Here is a 22,050-nt window from a genome sequence, read left to right as displayed (position 1 = left end):
GTATAACAAAATTCCGTCGTCTCCTACACGTACTGCTGAATTTTTAGGCCACAAAAGAAAAGTTATTTTCCATGTGTTCGTTTCTGATGTCTTTCGACAGAAGAATGTGTTAACAGTGCCTTGTGTGGCCCATGATTTATTGATCTGTAAACATTAGGTATACTCCAAAAAGTGTTATCTCACAAGTACAACGTCCTTCCAATAAGCAGAATTTGTTTTCTTACTTCCACTATGTAACCAGACGTAACACTGTCAAGGTATCAGACATTTTTCTCCAAAAGCCTATCAGGGGTTAAAATATCATGAACTCTTCAGAACATATTAACAGTTATTAAGAAACCAGAGAAAGGGAATCGCGTGAAGCAGAATAGCGTCAAAAATTAAAGGAGGATTATAGTATTAAGAGAGCTATAACGAAGAATATGACCTTAACTGGATTCAAACAGGTAGCGAAAACGTGTAGGATGGTATCTACCTTGTGTGATAGGAGGCGCGCAATTGTTGCTTCCCTTGTTAGTTATGTATATTTCGTACTAAGTAAAATTTTAATGGAAAATGCCCATTGATTCACTGAGACAGATGTTCGGATGACTTGCTGTGCAGGTGCACGTGCACTCCAAGGCGGCCAACGCACTCCTGGACCACTTGCCGGCGGAGTGTCTGCCAGACGAGCTGGGCGGCAACGCCGGGCCTGCCAGAGACATTTGGGGTGAGTTCAAGGTCAAGGCAAACGAGTCGAGGCGAGGCCTACACATTAAAGGTACCAGCAAGGCATCATCCTCAGGTGAAACACCGATCTAGACGTTTCTCATATTCAAAGAAAAGAGATGCGCGTTTGTGGGTTCATCATGTCGATATATTCTAATAATCTGGCGTGAAAATGAAAGGTGTGGGATAAAGTGTATGCGAAATTAACGAATAGAAGACGGAAATCGAAAGTATTTGATTTTCCTCAAGTGGAACAGGTAATTGTATAGCACCTTCATATGCATTTGTAAAATCCTCATAGGGTTTTTATTTTTTTTTATTTTACACATTACAAACTTTTGTCATAAACACTCTTGTAAATTTAAGTTTCGCCAACGATGTCACCTATTCTTTACACATTAGTGTCTAATTTACGAAACTACTGTTAGGAATAGCAAGTCTGGTCTAGTGAACAATTAAAATCTTTCCAGAAAGAGATTTTCACTCTGCAGCGGTGTGTGCGCTGATATGAAACTTCCTGGCGGATTAAAAGTGTGTGCCGGACCTTGACTCGAACTCGGGACCTTTGCCTTTCGCGGGCAAGCGCTCTACCATCTGAGCTACCCAAGCACGACTCACACACCGTCCTCACAGCTTTAATTCTGCCAGTACCTCGTCTCCTACCTTCCAAACTTTACAGAAGCTCTCCTGCGAACTTCACAGAACTAGCACTCCTGAAAGAAAGGGTATTGCCGAGACATGGCTTAGCCACAGCCTGGGAATGTTTCCAGGATGAGATTTTCACTCTGCAACGGTGTGTGCGGTGATATGAAACTTTCTGGCAGATTAAAACTGTGTGCCGGACCGAGACTCGAACTAGGGACCTTTGCCTTTCGTAGGCAAGAGCTCTACCATTTGAGCTACCCAAGCACGACTCAATCCCCGTCCTCACAGCCGTCGTGCTTGGGTAGCTCAGATGATACAGCGCTTGCCCGCGAAAGGCAAAGGTCCCGAGTTCGAGTCTCGGTCCGACACATAGTTTTAATCTGCCAGAAAGGTTCAATCAAGATCTTATTACCTACGACCATTTTGTGGTTGAAGTTCTTTTATCGACGACGTTTGCTTCCTAATATGTAGTAAGAAAATGTGGTTTTTGCCTTGAACATACACAATTTTTCTTGTTTTATTGCCCACGCATGTTTCAGAGAAGTTTCCCCATTTTCAGTGTCTCTTATTTATATGTTCAAGAATATGCAAGGAATTTATGCATTGATATTTATCAGTTTTTTGTGTTGTGTTATTTACATTACTATAATTATTGATGGAACATTAACATGAGGAATAGTTATATACGTTATTGGTACGTGTTAGTGTTTATAAGTCTGTCTGGTAGTTACAGAACAACTACAAATTTTGCCTTCCAGTATCCAGACATAACGTTTTCGTGCTTCTACAAAAAAACAAATACACACATTTACATACATAAAATGCTCCTCCTCCCCAAGCAACATTTTAAAAAGCCTAATCATAGTCAGCATACATTTCAACACATATTTCGAAAAATAGTTCAGATAGTAAAATAGCTAATCTTTATTTACAAGGCAACATAAATAACGACAGTAGTGCTATAGGAAGAAAAAGAGGTACTACCATAGTAAGCCAAAAAAATATTTTGAGAAGTTACGTAACAAAACAACTGTTCCAGATGACATACTATAAGACAATAATTCTACTTGTGTTGCAAAGACCATACAGTCTTGCGAACACTTCTGCGTAATAATAAGGTATAGAACTATTCTTCTTCTTAATATTTCTGTCGATACAGTAATTTAAACACCATAATCTCAAAAAACTGGTCAGTAACATAACACATAAACTCTTTATATATTGTTCAATAATTGATAAATAAAACACCGTGAAGATGCATAAACTTCTGTTCACGCGGGCACTAAAACAAGAAAAATTGATTGCTCGGGGGAGCACCATATTTTCTGATTCCTTATTAACTATATATGCGCAACAGTTTTGTTGCATCCATGTCTTCTGTGACTACTACATAAAATTTTGATGTCTCATCATTAGTCCTGACTTTTTTTGGTCAGTGTTAGATTGTCAGTAAATGATACCGACAATGTGATTCAAGCATTACGCTTTCTCTGGGCACGACAACCACCACCGTTGATACACCTCTGGAAACACTGTTTTCGACGACAATTTCAGTACATTCCAGTAGCCTCTTCCAGTTACTCTGCCGTCCTGCCATCATACATAGAGACCACACTGGGATGTCAGTCTTTCGTTTTACTTAGACGTTTTGTGCTAACTGTACAAGGATGTTGCCGTCTCCTTTGCTATCACATTTTGCGTAGCAACTTTATGCATTCAGAATGCATATTCATCGGTCGGAACATCTCCGGTGCAAGATGGCGTACTTTCTAAGTCTAGCCTTGTGTTTTGTGTTTATAATCTCATCATACCCGTGTTTGTGACTGTTAACGCCATACATTCAGAAAACATTCCTACATTGGTTACCAGACAATAAAAATATATTAACTGATAACAATTATTCTACTGGTACGTTTTACTTGTTCGAATCAACTATCGTACACATCTTTTTTCTCATTTTCAGTTTTAAACGTTTCATTTTTATCAATTTGCGTGAATAATGTCCTTACTCTTTCCACATTACGGTAGCGTTGGTATACATGCTGTGGCGGAACCAGTTTCTAGTATTTCGTGACTTTAATTACTTATAAATGATATTTCAGGTAGATTAAAGAAATATAAAACCAGTTACCTATTGTCAGTTTAACAATTCGTTTGATATCAAAATGATTATCCCGGCTAATATTCAAAATGATTATCCCGGCTAATATTTGTCACTCTGCTAAAGAAATCTCCACTTGACGTTGTGTAGAAATGTTGTCTGTTAAGTCGTGTGAGTGATACTAAACTGCGTATCATTTATCACATTTTACACAACTGTTTCTTAACATGGAAGCACTTTTCTCTAGCAAAGGGAAAATTTAGTCACAAAATACTACCCGCGCACAACATTGACGTATGTCTCCTAGTAAAATGTTTCATGTAAATCTCCGAAATAATTAGGCTTCATACATCAGCAAATAAGAAATTGATATTACGTATCGTGCTGTGAGCACTATTTTTAAAGATTCAATCTGAGTTGAATTCTGTCATTTAAAGTAGATTCGGGACCACCGGTGCACATTTATTTCCATTCATTTATATCTAACAACATTCTCGATTCAAAACTGCCGCGGAGATATTTTTCCTAAGATGGCGGCAGACAGACGATAGTCAGTTTGTCTATTGTTATTTTCCATTCCCTTTTTTATGAAGGTAATATATTTCGATAAAACTCTTTAAGCCTTTTATCTCTAATGTTTAGCATTTAAAATCATTTTCAATGATAAACACGCTATTTTTCAAATAATAATTAACAATATATAGTTACAGGTTTTCTCTTTACAGACCTCACACGTCTTACGTCCGAACAATTCATCGGTTAGCACAGGAAGAACCACAATTATCACAGATAAAAAAAAAAGATTATAATTGTCGTTGTCTATGAATGTAGTTCTCTGATAATAGTTTTAATGCACGCCGAAATTAAATTATTACAGAAATAATGAAATAATTATCGTCATTTTTACACGATTCGGTCTTTTTTTTCGTAGTATCGATAATATTGGTTGAAGTTTGTACACTTAGTTCATTTTAACATCTCGTGGCTAGAACATATTGTCGTAGATATTGCAATGCTCCCACGGACTGAATTCAATTAGATTGAAATGATACACAAATAATTCATGTCATGCTATTTCCGCCTTATTACATGTGTGGTCAGAGCGGGAGATTGCTGACTTAATATGCCTGGGTTCGATTCCCGACTGCATCGTAGATGTTCTGCGCTTAGTGACTGGGTGTTGTGTGTGCTGTGCTTACCTTCGTGCCGTCATCTGCAGGGGCTCACATCAAAAGTGTAAGCCTATGTAACTTTGTACCATGGTATGGCTTTACCCTAATGGATCGTCCGAATTGTCGCAAAAGAATGCCTTTGTTGAGACGGCTGTATGGGCATGTACTAAAAGCCATTATTAAAAAAAAAAAAACTGGCCACAGGTTTAGGTGAGCACTTCCATAAGTAATAGGGAAGCTGCGTGTGTACCACGGGATGAATTGGTTCAGGTAATGTTGAGTGTTCAAATTTGCCTTGAGAAAAACCAGAAGCGTACGACTCTTATGCTCCCTCTTCCAGACCCTCCACTTCCAACGATGCCTTTGTGCAATACCTCGATGCCCTACTCTTACAGAGCTACTGCACTCCTGGTCGCTGCTGCTTTAATCTCAGGTGATCATCACTGACAGCAAGAAACAGTTTACTCTTCGAGACAAACCCAATCCGTGCGATCCGCACAGTGATAAAATGTGCAAGGAAACACCGGATACGAACACCTTATCCCATAGACCAGATCCCAGCTAGTTGTTTTTGATGATCGTGACACTGAGTGTCAAATTTATCCCGGTTACTTTTCCTACACTACTGCCGTGCGATCATCATCAGCGGCTGCTCTCCTGATGCGATGGTCCACCTAAGACGAGGATCACGTGCTCCACTTCAGACGACTGCTATCAATACGATATTGCAGCTCCGGTATTGTTGCGAAGTACAGTGTCTGAAGGGACAGACACTGCAGCGATCACAGCCGTTTTTTGTTGTTGGGAAATACATAAAACTTATTCGAAGTTGTGAACTTGGACGTCCACCACCTGTATAATGGAATGATAATGATAATTTCTGCTGGACTGGGAACCGAAAGCAGATTTCCCGCTTTTCGCGGGCCGTCGCCCTACCATTAGGCTACCCGAGCACGACTCACAGCCATACCCAAATTTCCATATGACGTCAGCCACGTGTCTACAACCTGTACTCGTACACCCATTGTGTATATTCCCGTGCAGGGAAAACGTTTTAATTGAATATAGCTTGCCCGGTTGGGGCGGATAAATATACAATTTTCAATACATTTCATGTGTTTCATGACGGCTGTTAACATACTCATCGTGTTGATTAGCAGTCAAAACGTGCTAGGTCCCGGTTTCGAAACCCAGCCACTGCTTAAATTTTGAATAAAAATCACCTGCAATGAAGGCTGAAGACTTCCGGCATAACTCACCCTCATTCTGCCAACGGCCTTGTCAAGGAGGGCGGAGGAGTGGACAACGGTTCAGGACACTCTCTTGCCCTTGGGGTGGGAAACTGCCTCTAAAGACTGAAGAATCAACAATGATCAACGGGATGAGGATGCAGAAGGCAATGGAAACTGCGGCATTAAAAACACATAACGTGTATTCCTCGCTTCAGCGGTTCATATACTAAAATTGGAACTATACAGAGAAGATTGGCATGGCCCCTGCGTAAGAATGAGATGGAAAATAGTGAAGCGTAAATGTTGTTGGTTTACCACCTCACTGTACCGTCGCAAGCGCCTGGAGAGCTTTTCCTCAGCCTTCTTCGTGTCTGTCGGATCACTGTTTGCTCCTTAGTGTCAGTTACTGTGTGTGTCTGTTGGCAGCGCCATAGTCCACTCGTAGTGTCCGCCACGGGTTAAAGTGTGTTACAAGAAAAGGTGCAGTCAACTTTAGTTTCCACAAGTCCATGCGTTCCGTGCAACGCTGATCTTTGTAAACTAAGGATAGGATCATTGATACTAGTCGTGTAACATCTGATCAGGTTCACACCTCCTATTCTGATTCTCATAACTATATCTTTTCTGTAAAGTTTAATGATCCGCTAGAAGTTGAAAGGTTGCTTTTTTGTCACGGTTGTCAGGCGCATTAAGCATCGTGATGGTTCCATTAGTGTAGTGCCTCTTGCTAACGCGGAACTGTTATATATATATATATATATATATATAATCACTCCTGGAAATTGAAATAAGAACACCGTGAATTCATTGTCCCAGTATATATATATATATATATATATATATATATATATATATATATATACATATATACTCCTGGAAATTGAAATAAGAACACCATGAATTCATTGTCCCAGGAAGGGGAAACTTTATTGACACATTCCTGGGGTCAGATACATCACATGATCACACTGACAGAACCACAGGCACGTAGACACAGGCAACAGAGAATGCACAATGTCGTCACTAGTACAGTGTATATCCACCTTTCGCAGCAATGCAGGCTGCTATTCTCCCATGGAGACGATCGTAGAGATGCTGGATGTAGTCCTGTGGAACGGCTTGCCATGCCATTTCCACCTGGCGCCTCAGTTGGACCAGCGTTCGTGCTGGACGTGCAGACCGCGGGAGACGGCGCTTCATCCAGTCCCAAACATGCTCAATGGGGGACAGATCCGGAGATCTTGCTGGCCAGGGTAGTTGACTTACACCTTCTAGAGCACGTTGGGTGGCACGGGATACATGCGGACGTGCATTGTCCTGTTGGAACAGCAAGTTCCCTTGCCGGTCTAGGAATGGTAGAACGATGGGTTCGATGACGGTTTGGATGTACCGTGCACTATTCAGTGTCCCCTCGACGATCACCAGTGGTGTACGGCCAGTGTAGGAGATCGCTCCCCACACCATGATGCCGGGTGTTGGCCCTGTGTGCCTCGGTCGTATGCAGTCCTGATTGTGGCGCTCACCTGCACGGCGCCAAACACGCATACGACCATCATTGGCACCAAGGCAGAAGCGACTCTCATCGCTGAAGACGACACGTCTCCATTCGTCCCTCCATTCACGCTTGTCGCGACACCACTGGAGGCGGGCTGCACGATGTTGGGGCGTGAGCGGAAGACGGCCTAACGGTGTGCGGAGCCGTAGCCCAGCTTCATGGAGACGGTTGCGAATGGTCCTCGCCGATACCCCAGGAGCAACAGTGTCCCTAATTTGCTGGGAAGTGGCGGTGCGGTCCCCTACGGCACTGCGTAGGATCCTACGGTCTTGGCGTGCATCCGTGCGTCGCTGCGGTCCGGTCCCAGGTCGACGGGCACGTGCACCTTCCGCAGACCACTGGCGACAACATCGATGTACTGTGGAGACCTCACGCCCCACGTGTTGAGCAATTCGGCGGTACGTCCACCCGGCCTCCCGCATGCCCACTATACGCCCTCGCTCAAAGTCCGTCAACTGCACATACGGTTCACGTCCACCCTGTCGCGGCATGCTACCAGTGTTAAAGACTGCGATGGAGCTCCGTATGCCACGGCAAACTGGCTGACACTGACGGCGGCGGTGCACAAATGCTGCGCAGCTAGCGCCATTCGACGGCCAACACCGCGGTTCCTGGTGTGTCCGCTGTGCCGTGCGTGTGATCATTGCTTGTACAGCCCTCTCGCAGTGTCCGGAGCAAGTATGGTGGGTCTGACACACCGGTGTCAATGTGTTCTTTTTTCCATTTCCAGGAGTATATATATATATATATATATATATATATATATATATATATAGTTGTTTACGTCAGAGCAGTCGGTCAGTCTACCGCCAGAAGTTGACAATTTACTTGAGGAGGTGTTGCTCCGTTATGGTGATGTGAGGGCTGTACGAAGTGAACGCTGGTCCACTCAACATTGGTTGCAACATTACAGCGGAATCCGTTTAGTGGAAATGATAATCGCACGTAACATTCCTTCCCGTCTACAGGTATGCGGTTACCACATTCCTGTAACGTACAGTGGCCATGCGGGGACATGCTTTCTCCGCAATGAGAGTGGCCAACTTAGATCTAATTGCATGCGGTGGGTATGTGTACTGAAGTCTTAACAGCGTTGGAAATAGACGTTAGCTGAAGTCATTTCTACTACTCACGAGGTTAGTGCCAGGTGTTCCTCGGGTGCAGTGGTACACCAGAACAGCTTACAGGTCCTGAGTTTCTGCCTTCACCCTTGCAGCACTGTTCTGAAATTGTTGTTGTCAAGCCTACAGTGTCAGCAGTGCTACGTAATAGATGTAGTACGCAGGATGGTGAAGAGTGTGATGCGTCTGCTCCATACCCATATCTTCCTGAAGTAACTTTGTTGTTCGATGTATCTTGTAGTTCTGAGTTCTGCATTCCTCATGGGGTCGATAGCGCGAAAAAAACTGCCCAGGTTGCAAGTGTTTCTCATAGTATTGGTCCCGCGGTTGCCTACTTCCTCTGAAACTACCCATGGGGGGGGATTTCCCATTTTCCAGTGATTCAGTAGCAGCAAACTGAGACGACTCTAAAATTACCTGTTCCCTTGATGGCACTCGTTCAGTTCTTATCGAAAAGCCCAATTGTTGTTACTCCAGTGGAGTGGACCGAGATGTTGTGATGCCTGACACCTCTCTTGTGTGTCGATCTGGATTGCAAGGAGTGGATCCCTGCAGCTCCTTGATTGTCGCCTTCTTTGGTTGATGTTCAAGAACCGCCTTTGTCCTCGACTGTCAACGCTGTATTGTCTCGTAGTCGCCGTAAGCAAAGCATCTAATCTGAGCGCACGTTGGTTCGTAAAAGGAAGAAACACAAATATATCAGAGGCAGGGTGCAAGATCTCGTCCAACCCCTCCCCCCGCTCTCCCCCCTCCCCGCCTAGTGGATCTTGACAAACACAGATTTGCGTAATTCAGTTGCTCAGCAGCTCGAATTTCGTTTCTTGTTGAAGTATGTAGGCATACACGTTTCTTTCTTTGAATGTTAATAGGCTGGAATCGTTCCTGCGGCTCGCTTCGTTGCGTCGGGTTACCTAGGATTCCCGTGAGGATGTCGTATTTCTAAAATAAGTTCAATGTACTCGCTTTTCTCATCCTGGATTTTGCCCTGTGAGTTTTGTTGCTCCCGAATGTTCCACTGGAACTTCCTTGATTTTTACAGAGTGCATTCCCATTGAAGGGATAGAAGTTCTTGATGATAGAGAAATAGAATGTAATTTCCTTCATCTGACCTTCATTCTCCTTTAGTCACTGACCGGTACCGGACAAACTTTGGACCTCTCCCGATTTTACGAGTACCTATTTTAATGCTACTTCTAGCATTAGGCTTGACGGGTTGTTTTATGTGATTGGATGCGTAATAGGATTTGGGCTGTCGATGACATCCCCGCCAGCGTCATTGACCTCAGTGCAGTGACTGTTACCTTAAACCACTCACGACAGTCGGTGAAATTGTTTCGATCGCCTTGGATGCTGAGTGTAGCGTACTTGTAGGATCCCTCTCTCGATGAGATGATCCGGGATTGGCGAGACTGCAGTCTCTCCTCAGCTGCAAGATACGCTTCTGTTTTGGAACGGTGGGTTCAACTGTCAAATTCGAGGCTCAGATAAACATTGATACGATCCTGCGCTGATAGTGTGTGGGACTCTCGGAGGCCACAAGAGCTTTAATTCTATCCCTCTGTCTAACGCGACTTAAATGAAAGTGCTCATCTGGCTCCGCTACGCATTGTAGACGTCAGGCGTGTAAGGATTGTTACGTTAGAAGCAGCTTCAAATGCAAGGGTTAAAGATGCGATCCAAATCACGTCCAGTAGTAGCAGATTAATTGAATTGTTTGTATCATGTGATCCGACATCAGACTCACCATCAACGTGTGTATATCATGTCTCTTAAGACAGAGAATGGAAATGCTGTGACGGCACAGAAGGACATACTGGATGTTCTACGTTGGGCTGCATGAGATTCCCGCTACTGTCGATACGTCATCCAGGTTATTTGTTCAGACACTGGATAGCAGAATTAGATCTGCTCATAATGCTGCGTTTTTAGAAGCTTTTCAGTGTGTCTATGACCTTATTATCAGATCGCCTTCTCGTAAGTCGCCGGATTGAACGGTCTGCCCAAGGCGTTTTGAGTTTCTGACCTTACTTTTACGTTGCTTTTGAACGAAGTGTTGAGGGGAGGGATTGTGCCGTATTCGTTTAAAGTTGTGCAAGATTGTATTAATTCCTAAAGGTTCTAGTCAAGCAGCAACTGATACACTTCATTCCGTTATCTTATTAAATTTTGCTGGGGAAAATTGTTGATCAGAGCTGTGTTCCCGGCCATACTACGAGTATTTAGACCGCGGTAGCTGAAAGCCGTGACATCATATTGGTAGCCGATGTTACGTCTGTTCCTTGTACTATGGCATTTTTGGGTTTTGATAACGCGTGCGATCGGGTCAGCTATCGCTTCCTGTTGCAAGTGTGGAAGCCGTTGGTACACAGATGAAGCGCGTACAGTGTTGTATAATTTGTATATGGATTCCCAAGTTTCGGTGGCTTTCGGCGGCCAGCTGACACTACACATTACCATTCGTAGGGGTTTTCCACATGAAGTCCGTTTTTAATGTCATTGTTTGTTCTATCACTTGACCTACTCCTTCTAAGAGTCCTTGCTCAGTTACTAGTATGGACACTGTAGGGCTAGACGATATCGTTACGTACATACGCGGATGATATGCTGGTGTTACACCGTTCTCTACGTTATATATCTTTTGCTTTGTATCTGATGCCCGCGTCGAGGAGGGAAAATGCTGATAATGCTGACATATCGTGGGAGGCAGTGGTGGATTGACATAAATCTTTGGAAGTCGTAATTGACCACTCTCCACTCCAAATGGCTACCGTTAACTGGAAGCTAGTTACGAAGAAGACATAGAGAGCAATCCTACTACATGAACGACATTTCCTGAACCTTCTTCAGAAAGTTAGCATTCGCGATACCTACGTGCTGTGCAAAGAATTTTACATCGCTCAGATCTTTCCCCACCCTGGGATGATGGCCAGGATACTAAAACAGCGGCCTAGTCGTTTTTTATGGAAATTTTACATTTTTCGATTATGGTATGAGGTGATCGGGCAAGCGCGTTCACTCGGGGGTTTGGGACTTCGCGATATTTAATGTCGAGTTATTTTTTCGGCTCCCGTGCTGACTATATGTTACGCAATACACACATTTACGTCTCGGCTATTTTTCTGTCAGCAGCCGGACAGCCTTCATCCGCCTGTCGATCTTGGTCGAGTGAATTTAAAGTTGAAACATGTCTGTCAATTTGCGTTGCTGTCAGTAATTTGGAAGCTGAAATTTTACGTATGCAGCATCTAGTTACCGTATTTTTGTTGATGGGGGGAGAGGAATCGACTGTACGGCGCTGGTTGAACTGGCATCTCCTCAGAACTTCTTGGAAGACGGTTTGGTTTCATCCTAGCCTTCCTGTTCTGCCAGTGGCGTTTGCGTCCTCGTGGTAGCACATGGTAAACAATCTGCTACCCACCAATGAAGCCAGTTTCGTATTGGACTTACGTGACACGGATCAGTGTAGCCGGCTGTCCCGCCATTGACACGCTACGGCATAGATTTACCTGTTACCAAGGAGCGAACTGCCACTGGCTTAAAAACAATCAGCCTTTCTAACTCGATCCGTTGATACTGCCTTGCCCGCATCTCGTGGTCGTGCGGTAGCGTTCTCGCTTCCCACGCCCGGGTTCCCGGGTTCGATTCCCGGCGGGGTCAGGGATTTTCTCTGCCTCGTGATGGCTGGGTGTTGTGTGATGTCCTTAGGTTAGTTGGGTTTAAGTAGTTCTAAGTTCGAGGGGACTGATGACCATAGATGTTAATTCCCATAGTGCTCAGAGCCATTTGAACCATTTGATACCGCCTTTTCAGCTGATATCCTACAGCGTTTAGGCTACTCCTTCTTTCTGAGCAGGAAGTCTAATACCATTTCATGGTTGTTAGGCCACTATGTTCATTACATTGTAGATGGAGGGGCTGAAAGAGAGCCACACGTCTTCCAGCAACATATGGCCACTGCATATTCGAGAGTTTGCGCCTGCTATGGTATCGCGACCTATTCGCCAAAATGTTGAACCTTGTATTTCGCCTTGAACGTATCGGTCGAATTAACCGGCCCTTTTATGTATTCTCATTATAGCTCCTTGTCAGGCGTATTGTCACAGTTATTCGTTTTTGTGGCCCTGGTAGTCTTTCCTCGCTAATAAAAGAAACTGGTGCAGGCAACTAATCGAAATGAAACATCCTTTTTTATTTTTAAGTGACGGAAGCCATGCAGGTGAAACTCCAATTTTGTTTCATTCTTTAAAAAAAAGGAGTAGTGTCTTTGATTAGAAATCGAAACGTCTTCGGTCCTGTGTACGAACCAAGCCCCTGCTGATGGTTTGAATGCCGGCCGGGGTGGCCGAGCGATTCTAGGCGCTGCAATTTGGAACCGCGTGACCGCTACGGTCGCAGGTTCGAATCCTGCCTCGGGCATGGATGTGTGTGATGTTCTTAGGTTGGTTAGGTTTAAGTAGTTCTATGTTCTAGGGAACTGATGACCTCCGAAGTTAAGTCCCATAGCGCTCAGAGCCATTTGAACCATTTGATGGTTTGAATAAACTTTATCAGCAATAGCGGATGAAGATTTTCGTAACAAGAAATCACCCTCACTCTATCCACGCCATTGTCAAAGAAGACGGAGGAGCGGGCAGAGGTTCAGGGCACTCTCTTCCCCTAGAAGTGGGAAAATGCTCCTTAAAGGCGGAAGAATCAGCAGAGATCAACGTCATGAGGATGCAGAAGGCAATGGAAATAACTGCATGACATACGCACAACGCGTATTCATAAGACATGTAGCATATAACTGGGAAAATTATCATCATGATCTTTCCATGATCTAATCCCTCAGTCGAATCTCTGGGGGCGGTCTGTCAAGGGGGTGGCAACCTTTAGGAAAGGTCTGAAAGACTAACGAAAGGATAATATTCTAATAGTCGGGGTATGGTATGTCGGAAGACTGAACGTGGTAGGGAAGCTAGAAAATCTGAGAAGAGAAATGATTCAGCTCAATCTAGATATAGTGAGGATAAGTGAGATAAAATGAAAAGTCAAGGATTTATAATCAGACGAGTATTGGGTTATATCAACAGTGACAGAAAATGGTAGAACGAGAGTATGATTCGTCATAAATGGAAAGGTAGTTGAGTGGGTTTCTACGGAAGGTCAGTGATACTGTTGTTCCCATTAGAATTGGTAGCAAACGAACACCCCAACCGTACTTCAGGTACACATCTCGAAGTTACTAGCAGAAATTTGAGAAACAGACGAAATATGAGGATATTGAGCAGGTAATTCAATACGTACATTGAGATGAAAATCTAACAGTAATGGGGGACTAGAAAGCGCTTGTAGGAGAAAGAGTAATGAATGGGTTACTGGAGAATATGAGCTTGGTAGTGAGAGAGAAGAAAGACTAATTGAGTTCTGCAATAAATTTCAGTCGGTTACAGTGAATATTCTGATCAGGAAGAACAAGAGGAGGTGATATACTTCGAAAAGGGCAGGAGATACAGGAAGATCTCAGTCAGATTACAGGTTGGTCAGGCAGAAATTCCAGTATCAGATATTGGGTTGTAAGCCGTACCCAGGGGCAGATATAGACTTCTATTACAATTTAGTAGCGATGAACAACAGGCTGAAGTTTAAGAGACTGATCAGAAAGAATCAATACGCTATGAGGAGGAATACTGGAGTACTAAGGACTGAAGGGATACGCTTAAAGTTCCCCAGACTTTAGATACTGCGATAAGGAATAGTGAAACACAGACTGCAGGAAAACCGAAACAGGAGAGAATCGAAGCTGTGAGATGTGGTGCTACAGACGAATGTTGAAAATTAGGTGCCGGCCGGAGTGACCGAGCGGTTCTAGGCGCTACAGTCTGGAACCGCGCGACCGCTGCGGTCGCAGGTTCGAATCCTGCCTTGGGCATGGATGTGTGTGATGTTCTTAGATTAGTTAGGTTTAAGTAATTATAAGTTCTAGGAGACTGATGACCTCAGAAGTTGAGTCCCATTGTGCTCAGAGCAATTTTTGAAAATTAGGTGGACTGATAATGTAAGGAATGGGGAAGTTCTGCGTAGAATCACAGAGGAAAGTAATATATTGAAAGCACTGACAAGAAGAAGAGACAGGATGACGGAACGTCTTTTAAGACAAGGAATAACTGCCGGCCGGTGTGGCCGAGCGGTTTTAGGCGTTGCAGTCAGGAACCGCGCGACCGCTACGGTCGCAGATTCGAATCCTGCCTCGGGCATGGATGTGTGTGTGTTGTCCTTAGGTTAGTTAGGTTTAAGTAATTCTAAGTTCTAGGGAACTGATGACCTTAGAAGTTAAGTCCCATAGTGCTCAGATCCATTTGAACCAGGGAATAACTTCAGTTGCACTAGAGGGAGCTGTAGAGGGTAAAAACTATGGAGATAGACATCCAGAAAATAATTAAAGAGGTTGGTTTCCAGTGCTACTCCAGAATGAAAACGTTTCCACAGAAGCCGGCCGAAGTGGCCGTGCGGTTAAAGGCGCTGCAGTCTGGAACCGCAAGACCGCTACGGTCGCAGGTTCGAATCCTGCCTCGGGCATGGATGTGTGTGATGTCCTTAGGTTAGTTAGGTTTAACTAGTTCTAAGTTCTAGGGGACTAATGACCTCAGCAGTTGAGTCCCATAGTGCTCAGAGCCATTTTTTCGTTTCCACAGAACAATTCGTGAGGGCTGCATCTAACGAGCTAGAAGACTGATTTCGGGACAACGCAGTCACTGTAGTGTCGCGTTTATCCACGGACACCGGCCAAGCGGCTTTCAATTAAAATGGATACTCTGTACGGTGATATTCATAATGGATGTAAAAGTACTGATTGCACACACATAGTTGACGACATATGTAATTCTAGGTTTTGCCGTGACTTATGCTCGAATAGCCTAACGGTAAGGCGACCGTTCGTGATAAGTGGGAAATCTATGTTAGAGCCCCGGTCCAACATATATTTCCATTGTCGTCAGTCCATTGTACAGCTGATGGTTGTCCAAATTCGCAAATGGGAATACATTCCATCCTGGTATCAATGCTGACCTTGTGTACAACGTTTTGGACAATTCTGTGGCAGAACTTGTAATCTTAGTATAATATTGCGGTGGTATACTGCTAATTGATAATCTCCTGGCTTAGTTATGCTCGAAACTGCGGAACACTATTTTCGTACGTCAGATACAGTATTCGTGACAACAGAAGTGTACTTCTAATATCTGCATCCATAGGAAGGTACTCTTTATTAATGTGTTTGCGATCCTCTACGTTAGCAGCGTATATGTTGTTTCCACATATCATCTTTAGCTGCAAAAAAAAAAAAACAAAAAAAAAACAAACAAACAAACACACACACACACACACACACACACACACACACACACACACACACCTACCTGTGTCATCCAAAATGAAATGGCACGCAGGATAACGTTTGCCTAACGACAGATTAGGTGAATGCTAGAATAATAGAATAATGTTAGCTAGAATGATGGGTCGTGGAACATATGACTGGGTGTACATGCCGGCGGCAAAATGCAAGTCCTTGGAAAATCACAACATGAGGTGCTACCTGTTGCTATCATACAAAACCTTAGGACAAGCAGTGATATCCCGCATCTGGAATTCAGATGTTACAATGTGAGACCTGCCAACCCAGCTGCTGCGTTTGACTCCCGTCCTTGTAGGAAATTCCTGATATGACTACGAAAGTGAGTTCCAGAATTTTTTGTTCCTTAATTGAATTTCTTAACTGCTTTCTATACTGATGATTCAGAAGATAAAGAAAATTTTAATAAATGGGACATCACTTTATTTCTGGGATGTGCACTTGGAATCAGATCGTACATTTAGGAAAGAATATGAAACTGCGTTATGTGTTTTCTAAATCACTTACCAATATGTAGGACATTCCATAATTGTAATAAATGCCTAACTGCAGTATACGGATGGATTACTCTGTTCGTGACCCAGTTTCAATTCCCGGTACTTCCAGAGATTTTTCCTTGCTGGGAGGATTGGAACCAGGTGCACTCAGCCACCTGATGCCAATTGAGAACATAACTTGAGTGACAGAATCTGGGTGTCTCACAACGGGCGGGAGTGTAGTGTGCTGAAATGTCCCTTAAAACCGCATTCGAATGATGAACACTGTCAGAGGATGAAGTGGGAGTCGGTTTGTGCTGAACGGGAGAGTAGGACCACCAGACAGAGCATCTTATTTAAGCACGTTGTCGTTCTATCCATATAATATGCTTCGTTCTTTCATAATACTTTCAAGTCTTTTAAGGGATATTACTTGAAATGAAAATATGCAGCATAATTGTCTTATCTGTTAAATCGTACTTTTACAGATTACTGTTGTGAGTACTTCGTATTACACTGACGGCGTCAGCGCCGATTTCATTGTACCCAGTCGCAATCAGCGTTTCCTTTATCTATAGCTCCAGACATAAGGTTTTTGACTTGGACATTTCTAAAGTCATGTTTATTAGTTAAAGCCCTGTGTCTGTCGACAGTTATAGACTAAGCGTAAGACACGCTCTGAAAAAAAGCGTACATTTGTCTTGTACATTTGTCTTGTGCAGTGAGTTCGATCATTGAGTGTTTCAGCAGAACACAATTACACTTGTATGATCTGTTTCATCTTACTGAAAAATGTAGTTTTCTTTACAGAAAGTGGATTTTCAGAAATCAAATAACTCTTGTGAAAACGAGGATGAATTTTGGTCCACAGAGATGTATAAGAACCGGATTACTTTAATATTTACCGAAGGTACTCATCAAACATGAACAGAAATACAGTTTCAGTTCATGAAATAAAATTGCTTGTGCTGATATATACTCCTGGAAATGGAAAAAAGAACACATTGACACCGGTGTGTCAGACCCACCATACTTGCTCCGGACACTGCGAGAGGGATGTACAAGCAATGATCACACACACGGCACAGCGGACACACCAGGAACCGCGGTGTTGGCCGTCGAATGGCGCTAGCTGCGCAGCATTTGTGCACCGCCGCCGTCAGTGTCAGCCAGTTTGCCGTGGCATACGGAGCTCCATCGCAGTCTTTAACACTGGTAGCATGCCGCGACAGCGTGGACGTGAATCGTATGTGCAGTTGACGGACTTTGAGCGAGGGCGTATAGTGGGCATGCGGGAGGCCGGGTGGACGTAACACCGAATTGATCAACACGTGGGGCGTGAGGTCTCCACAGTACATCGATGTTGTCGCCAGTGCTCGGCGGAAGGTTCACGTGCCCGTCGACCTGGGACCGGACCGCAGCGACGCACGGATGCACGCCAAGACCGTAGGATCCTACGCAGTGCTGTAGGGGACCGCACCGCCACTTCCCAGCAAATTAGGGACACTGTTGCTCCTGGGGTATCGGCGAGGACCATTCGCAACCGTCTCCATGAAGCTGGGCTACGGTCCCGCACACCGTTAGGCCGTCTTCCGCTCACGCCCCAACATCGTGCAGCCCGCCTCCAGTGGTGTCGCGACAGGCGTGAATGGAGGGACGAATGGAGACGTGTCGTCTTCAGCGATGAGAGTCGCTTCTGCCTTGGTGCCAATGATGGTCGTATGCGTGTTTGGCGCCGTGCAGGTGAGCGCCACAATCAGGACTGCATACGACCGAGGCACACAGGGCCAACACCCGGCATCATGGTGTGGGGAGCGATCTCCCACACTGGCCGTACACCACTGGTGATCGTCGAGGGGACACTGAATAGTGCACGGTACATCCAAACCGTCATCGAACCCATCGTTCTACCATTCCTAGACCGGCAAGGGAACTTGCTGTTCCAACAGGACAATGCACGTCCGCATGTATCCCGTGCCACCCAACGTGCTCTAGAAGGTGTAAGTCAACTACCCTGGCCAGCAAGATCTCCGGATCTGTCCCCCATTGAGCATGTTTGGGACTGGATGAAGCGTCATCTCACGCGGTCTGCACGTCCAGCACGAACGCTGGTCCAACTGAGGCGCCAGGTGGAATTGGCATGGCAAGCCGTTCCACAGGACTACATCCAGCATCTCTACGATCGTCTCCATGGGAGAATAGCAGCCTGCATTGCTGCGAAAGGTGGATATACACTGTACTAGTGCCGACATTGCGCATGCTCTGTTGCCTGTGTCTATGTGCCTGTGGTTCTGTCAGTGTGATCATGTGATGTATCTGACCCCAGGAATGTGTCAATAAAGTTTCCCCTTCCTGGGACAATGAATTCACGGTGTTCTTATTTCAGTTTCCAGGAGTGTAATATTGTGAACAGGTTCAGTTTAGAGAATGTGCTCTCAAGTGATGTGTACCATCGAATCTCGTGGAAACAAATGTTCATAATGCTAGGCTTAACTACTACCTAATAATATACATTATTCTTCGAGGGGAGGTTGTGAAATGTCAACCACAGTTTCCAAATAACAGCACCTTCATTAATATACAACAAGAAACAAAAGTAGCTTCCACAAGCCACATCGTGAACTTATTCTTGCACAGAAACGACCAAAATATGCAGCCGCAAAAATATCTGACATTCTCTCATGCTGGCATACAACGGCTTAAAAGGTACTGAAACCGTTTCGACTTTACAACTGTTTCTATTCCACAGTTCAATTTGCATTACATAATAATTTTGTGTGGTTGGGCTGCATTTATAACATTTAATTGTAGATAAATCCAGTTTACTAATTGAGCGGCATTTAGCCATATTTCCACAGAGAAAATGTATTTAACTTTCAAACCTACGTACACAGTTCACACGATATTGAGGTATTCCAAAAGCTTGAACAGAATTTTACAAATTTACATGATGACAGCAGCCATTTTCCCAACATCTGGACGGGTATGACAGCATGGATTTTACCCTAAATTTTAAAATGTAATATGGAAACAGACGAGCAGAGAAACTTTGGTGGGCAAGGAAGTGTTACATAGCCGTCGAGTTAAGGAATTCACAAACAATAAAATAATATTCTCACTAGGGAAAAAAAGAAACACTTCTGAAACCAATCTCTTATAACTACAACTACGTTCCCAGATATGCTCGTGATCAGATGCTGAGAGACAGCCTACATGTGTTTTTAATCTTGTCGGGGAACAAGTTTCCTTCTGTAAAGGTTTGAGGCAGCTTGATCACAGGAAGTTTCCATCACAAATATTTATTAATTAATGTCTTTATTTACATTTGTATTTGGACCTCCCTTAGTACCTCGTTTCTTTGAAGCTACCGCCACCGCCAACATTATTCGCCCTGATACTGTCACATCTTTCCATGACATCCTTTGTATGTGTATTGTGAGAACAGGGTGGTTTTATTGCGGTTGGTAGTTGAGAGGATGAGTTATCGCTGGAGTTATAGCAGGAACTGCAGCCCTCCTTGCCCTAACCAAATATTGACGTGGCTCTAAGGTAGCAAGAAGTTCCCGAGTCTGTATTGCAGCCATCTGAAGGTCCCATCCAGACTGCGTATACAACTTATACTTCCTGTGTGTCCGGAAAATTGGCTGAGGGACAAACCCTAAGAAAATTACCAGATATTTAAATTCTAATCAAATGACTCCCAGGTAATCACATTGCTGGGGCCCTAAATATATCTCTATGAACGCACATGGTATATATATATATATATATATATATATATATATATATATATATATATGTGTGTGTGTGTGTGTGTGTGTGTGTGTGTGTGTGTGTGTGTGTTGGTTTGTTTGTTTGTTTGTTTGTTGTTGAAAGTGCTCTCTTGTTTGCACGTGTTGCAGAAGCGTGGCAGTCGAAGCTGTTGTCGTACAGGGACTGGTTCCTGAAGCAGGACAGCGTGACGTCTGACGAGACAAGGCGGCCTGGCAAGGACCCCTACGGCGAAGGACTCTTCGGCTGTGAAGGGTCTTTCAGAAAATTACAGCTGGACTGATAAGCGCTTGGGCAGGAGGGGCCTCACACACATTCGGGTTGCATACTCTTGCCGTTGAGTAGCATCGATATACGCTTCAGTTCCTGCATTTATCAAAATAGGCACGCACCATTCCTACAGATAAAAAAGAAAACGCACAGGGATAAGGAATGTATTTATTTATATTTGCTATAGTGAATACCATTTGTTCTTAAAGTGTATGATACATATTTAATCATGGAACTCATTTTCCAACAATTTGTCGGCATCAGCATCTGTTGGAAGAAATAACGTCTCTCAACAAACGCTTTTGTACGAACGTAAGTGTAAACTTAGTCACCAATATTTGGTAAAAATTTAACAGTGGTGATGGTGTACTACCCTTGAAAAGTTTCCTGGAGGACAACTACAATATGACCGATTAAGAACACATGTAATCTCTTTGAGAGTTCAGAACCATCTACGTAAGTGATAGACACGTAGACGGTAGTGTAGAGAACATGCTCGTTATTTGCGTAAAACCAAATGTTGTACTACAAAATATGGAGAAAAATACAGTTTAAAGAACTGTCAACGAGATAAAAATAAGCTCTTTGTACAAACCAACATCACTTCCCTAACGTACGTTCGTTCCCTTTTAAATGAGCCTCATTAGTCACAAGGAAACGAAAACTGACTTACTAGCTGAGTATTCCGCAGCTGTTTGGCGACGGTGTACACTTATTTGTCAAAAGATAAACAAAATCGAATACTGACGTTCAGTTGGACCACGAAGGAAATTATTGCAGATAACCTTAGGACAGATACCAAATGTTTACTGACAAGAGACAGAGAAGATAGCGACGGCGTATCAGATATAAGAAGTTACACATGAACTTACATGACCTCAGTGTTCTCACATTTTAGTACCCGCCATGTAACGGAATTTAGCAGAGCTATAATAAAAACGTAAAAATTACATTAACATCAACTTATTTTACAAAATTTAATTATTTGTTAATAAATATATCTATTACTAAGTTATTTACATTTCATTTCTTTGTGCTAAAGATGTTTAATACAATTTACAGCATAGCAGCCAGTGCTGTAGCAAGAGTTCCATAGTGTCAGAGTTTACCAAATAAATGTATGGCATTTAAAATGATAAACACAGTTGTACATACGATAATTGTCTGTTTTTAATTGGACATAGCTGAACACGGATTTTCTCTGACGGCACCAGTTTCGTTTTCTTCTTACTGTTCTGTCACTTGAACACTTAAATGAGTTTATGAACCCTTCTTTCAATACCTGTAACAATACACTGTCCAATAACTAATGTCTTTGAAATGTGTTTGTAACCGAAGAAGTAGTCTACACCTGCTTTTGTGTCACCACATATTGTCCCCCAAACACAGCCACACTTCACAGGTAGCCAGAATATCATAATAAACTATGGAATTCCTTGGGATTAGATATCTTGTGGGGGACTCCTGCTACAAACAACTGTAGACAACTGATGTTTCCTAGAGATTCAAGCTGTATACTGATGGGACTGTGACTATGCCTTCTTCACCAAATTCTCCACAATAGATGTGTTAATTCTAACTAGCGTAGTAAGTGTAAAATAAATAAAAG

At 43.5% G+C, this 22,050-nt stretch overlaps 1 protein-coding gene and 1 non-coding gene across 3 annotated transcripts in view; both read left to right on the top strand.

The window, feature by feature from the left end:
• LOC124612719 (alpha-tocopherol transfer protein-like) overlaps positions 1–21,452 on the top strand; it is a 104,979-nt gene extending 83,527 nt beyond the window's left edge. For both annotated transcript variants that reach the window (XM_047141078.1, XM_047141076.1), the window contains exons 6-7: positions 604–709; positions 20,303–21,452. In XM_047141078.1, coding sequence (XP_046997034.1) covers positions 604–709; positions 20,303–20,454 — 258 coding nt within the window. In that variant the 3' untranslated portion in view covers positions 20,455–21,452. The remainder of the gene's footprint in view (positions 1–603; positions 710–20,302) is intronic.
• On the top strand, positions 6,058–6,167 carry LOC124614514. Its single transcript, XR_006979740.1, has one exon. It is a non-coding gene; the product is annotated as a U6 spliceosomal RNA (small nuclear RNA).
• Positions 21,453–22,050: the final 598 nt, after the last annotated feature.

Source organism: Schistocerca americana, chromosome 4, assembly GCF_021461395.2.
Source record: "Schistocerca americana isolate TAMUIC-IGC-003095 chromosome 4, iqSchAmer2.1, whole genome shotgun sequence".
In the NCBI taxonomy this organism is placed as follows: Eukaryota; Metazoa; Arthropoda; class Insecta; order Orthoptera; family Acrididae; genus Schistocerca; species Schistocerca americana.
This window is presented reverse-complemented; position numbering and strand designations above follow the sequence as displayed.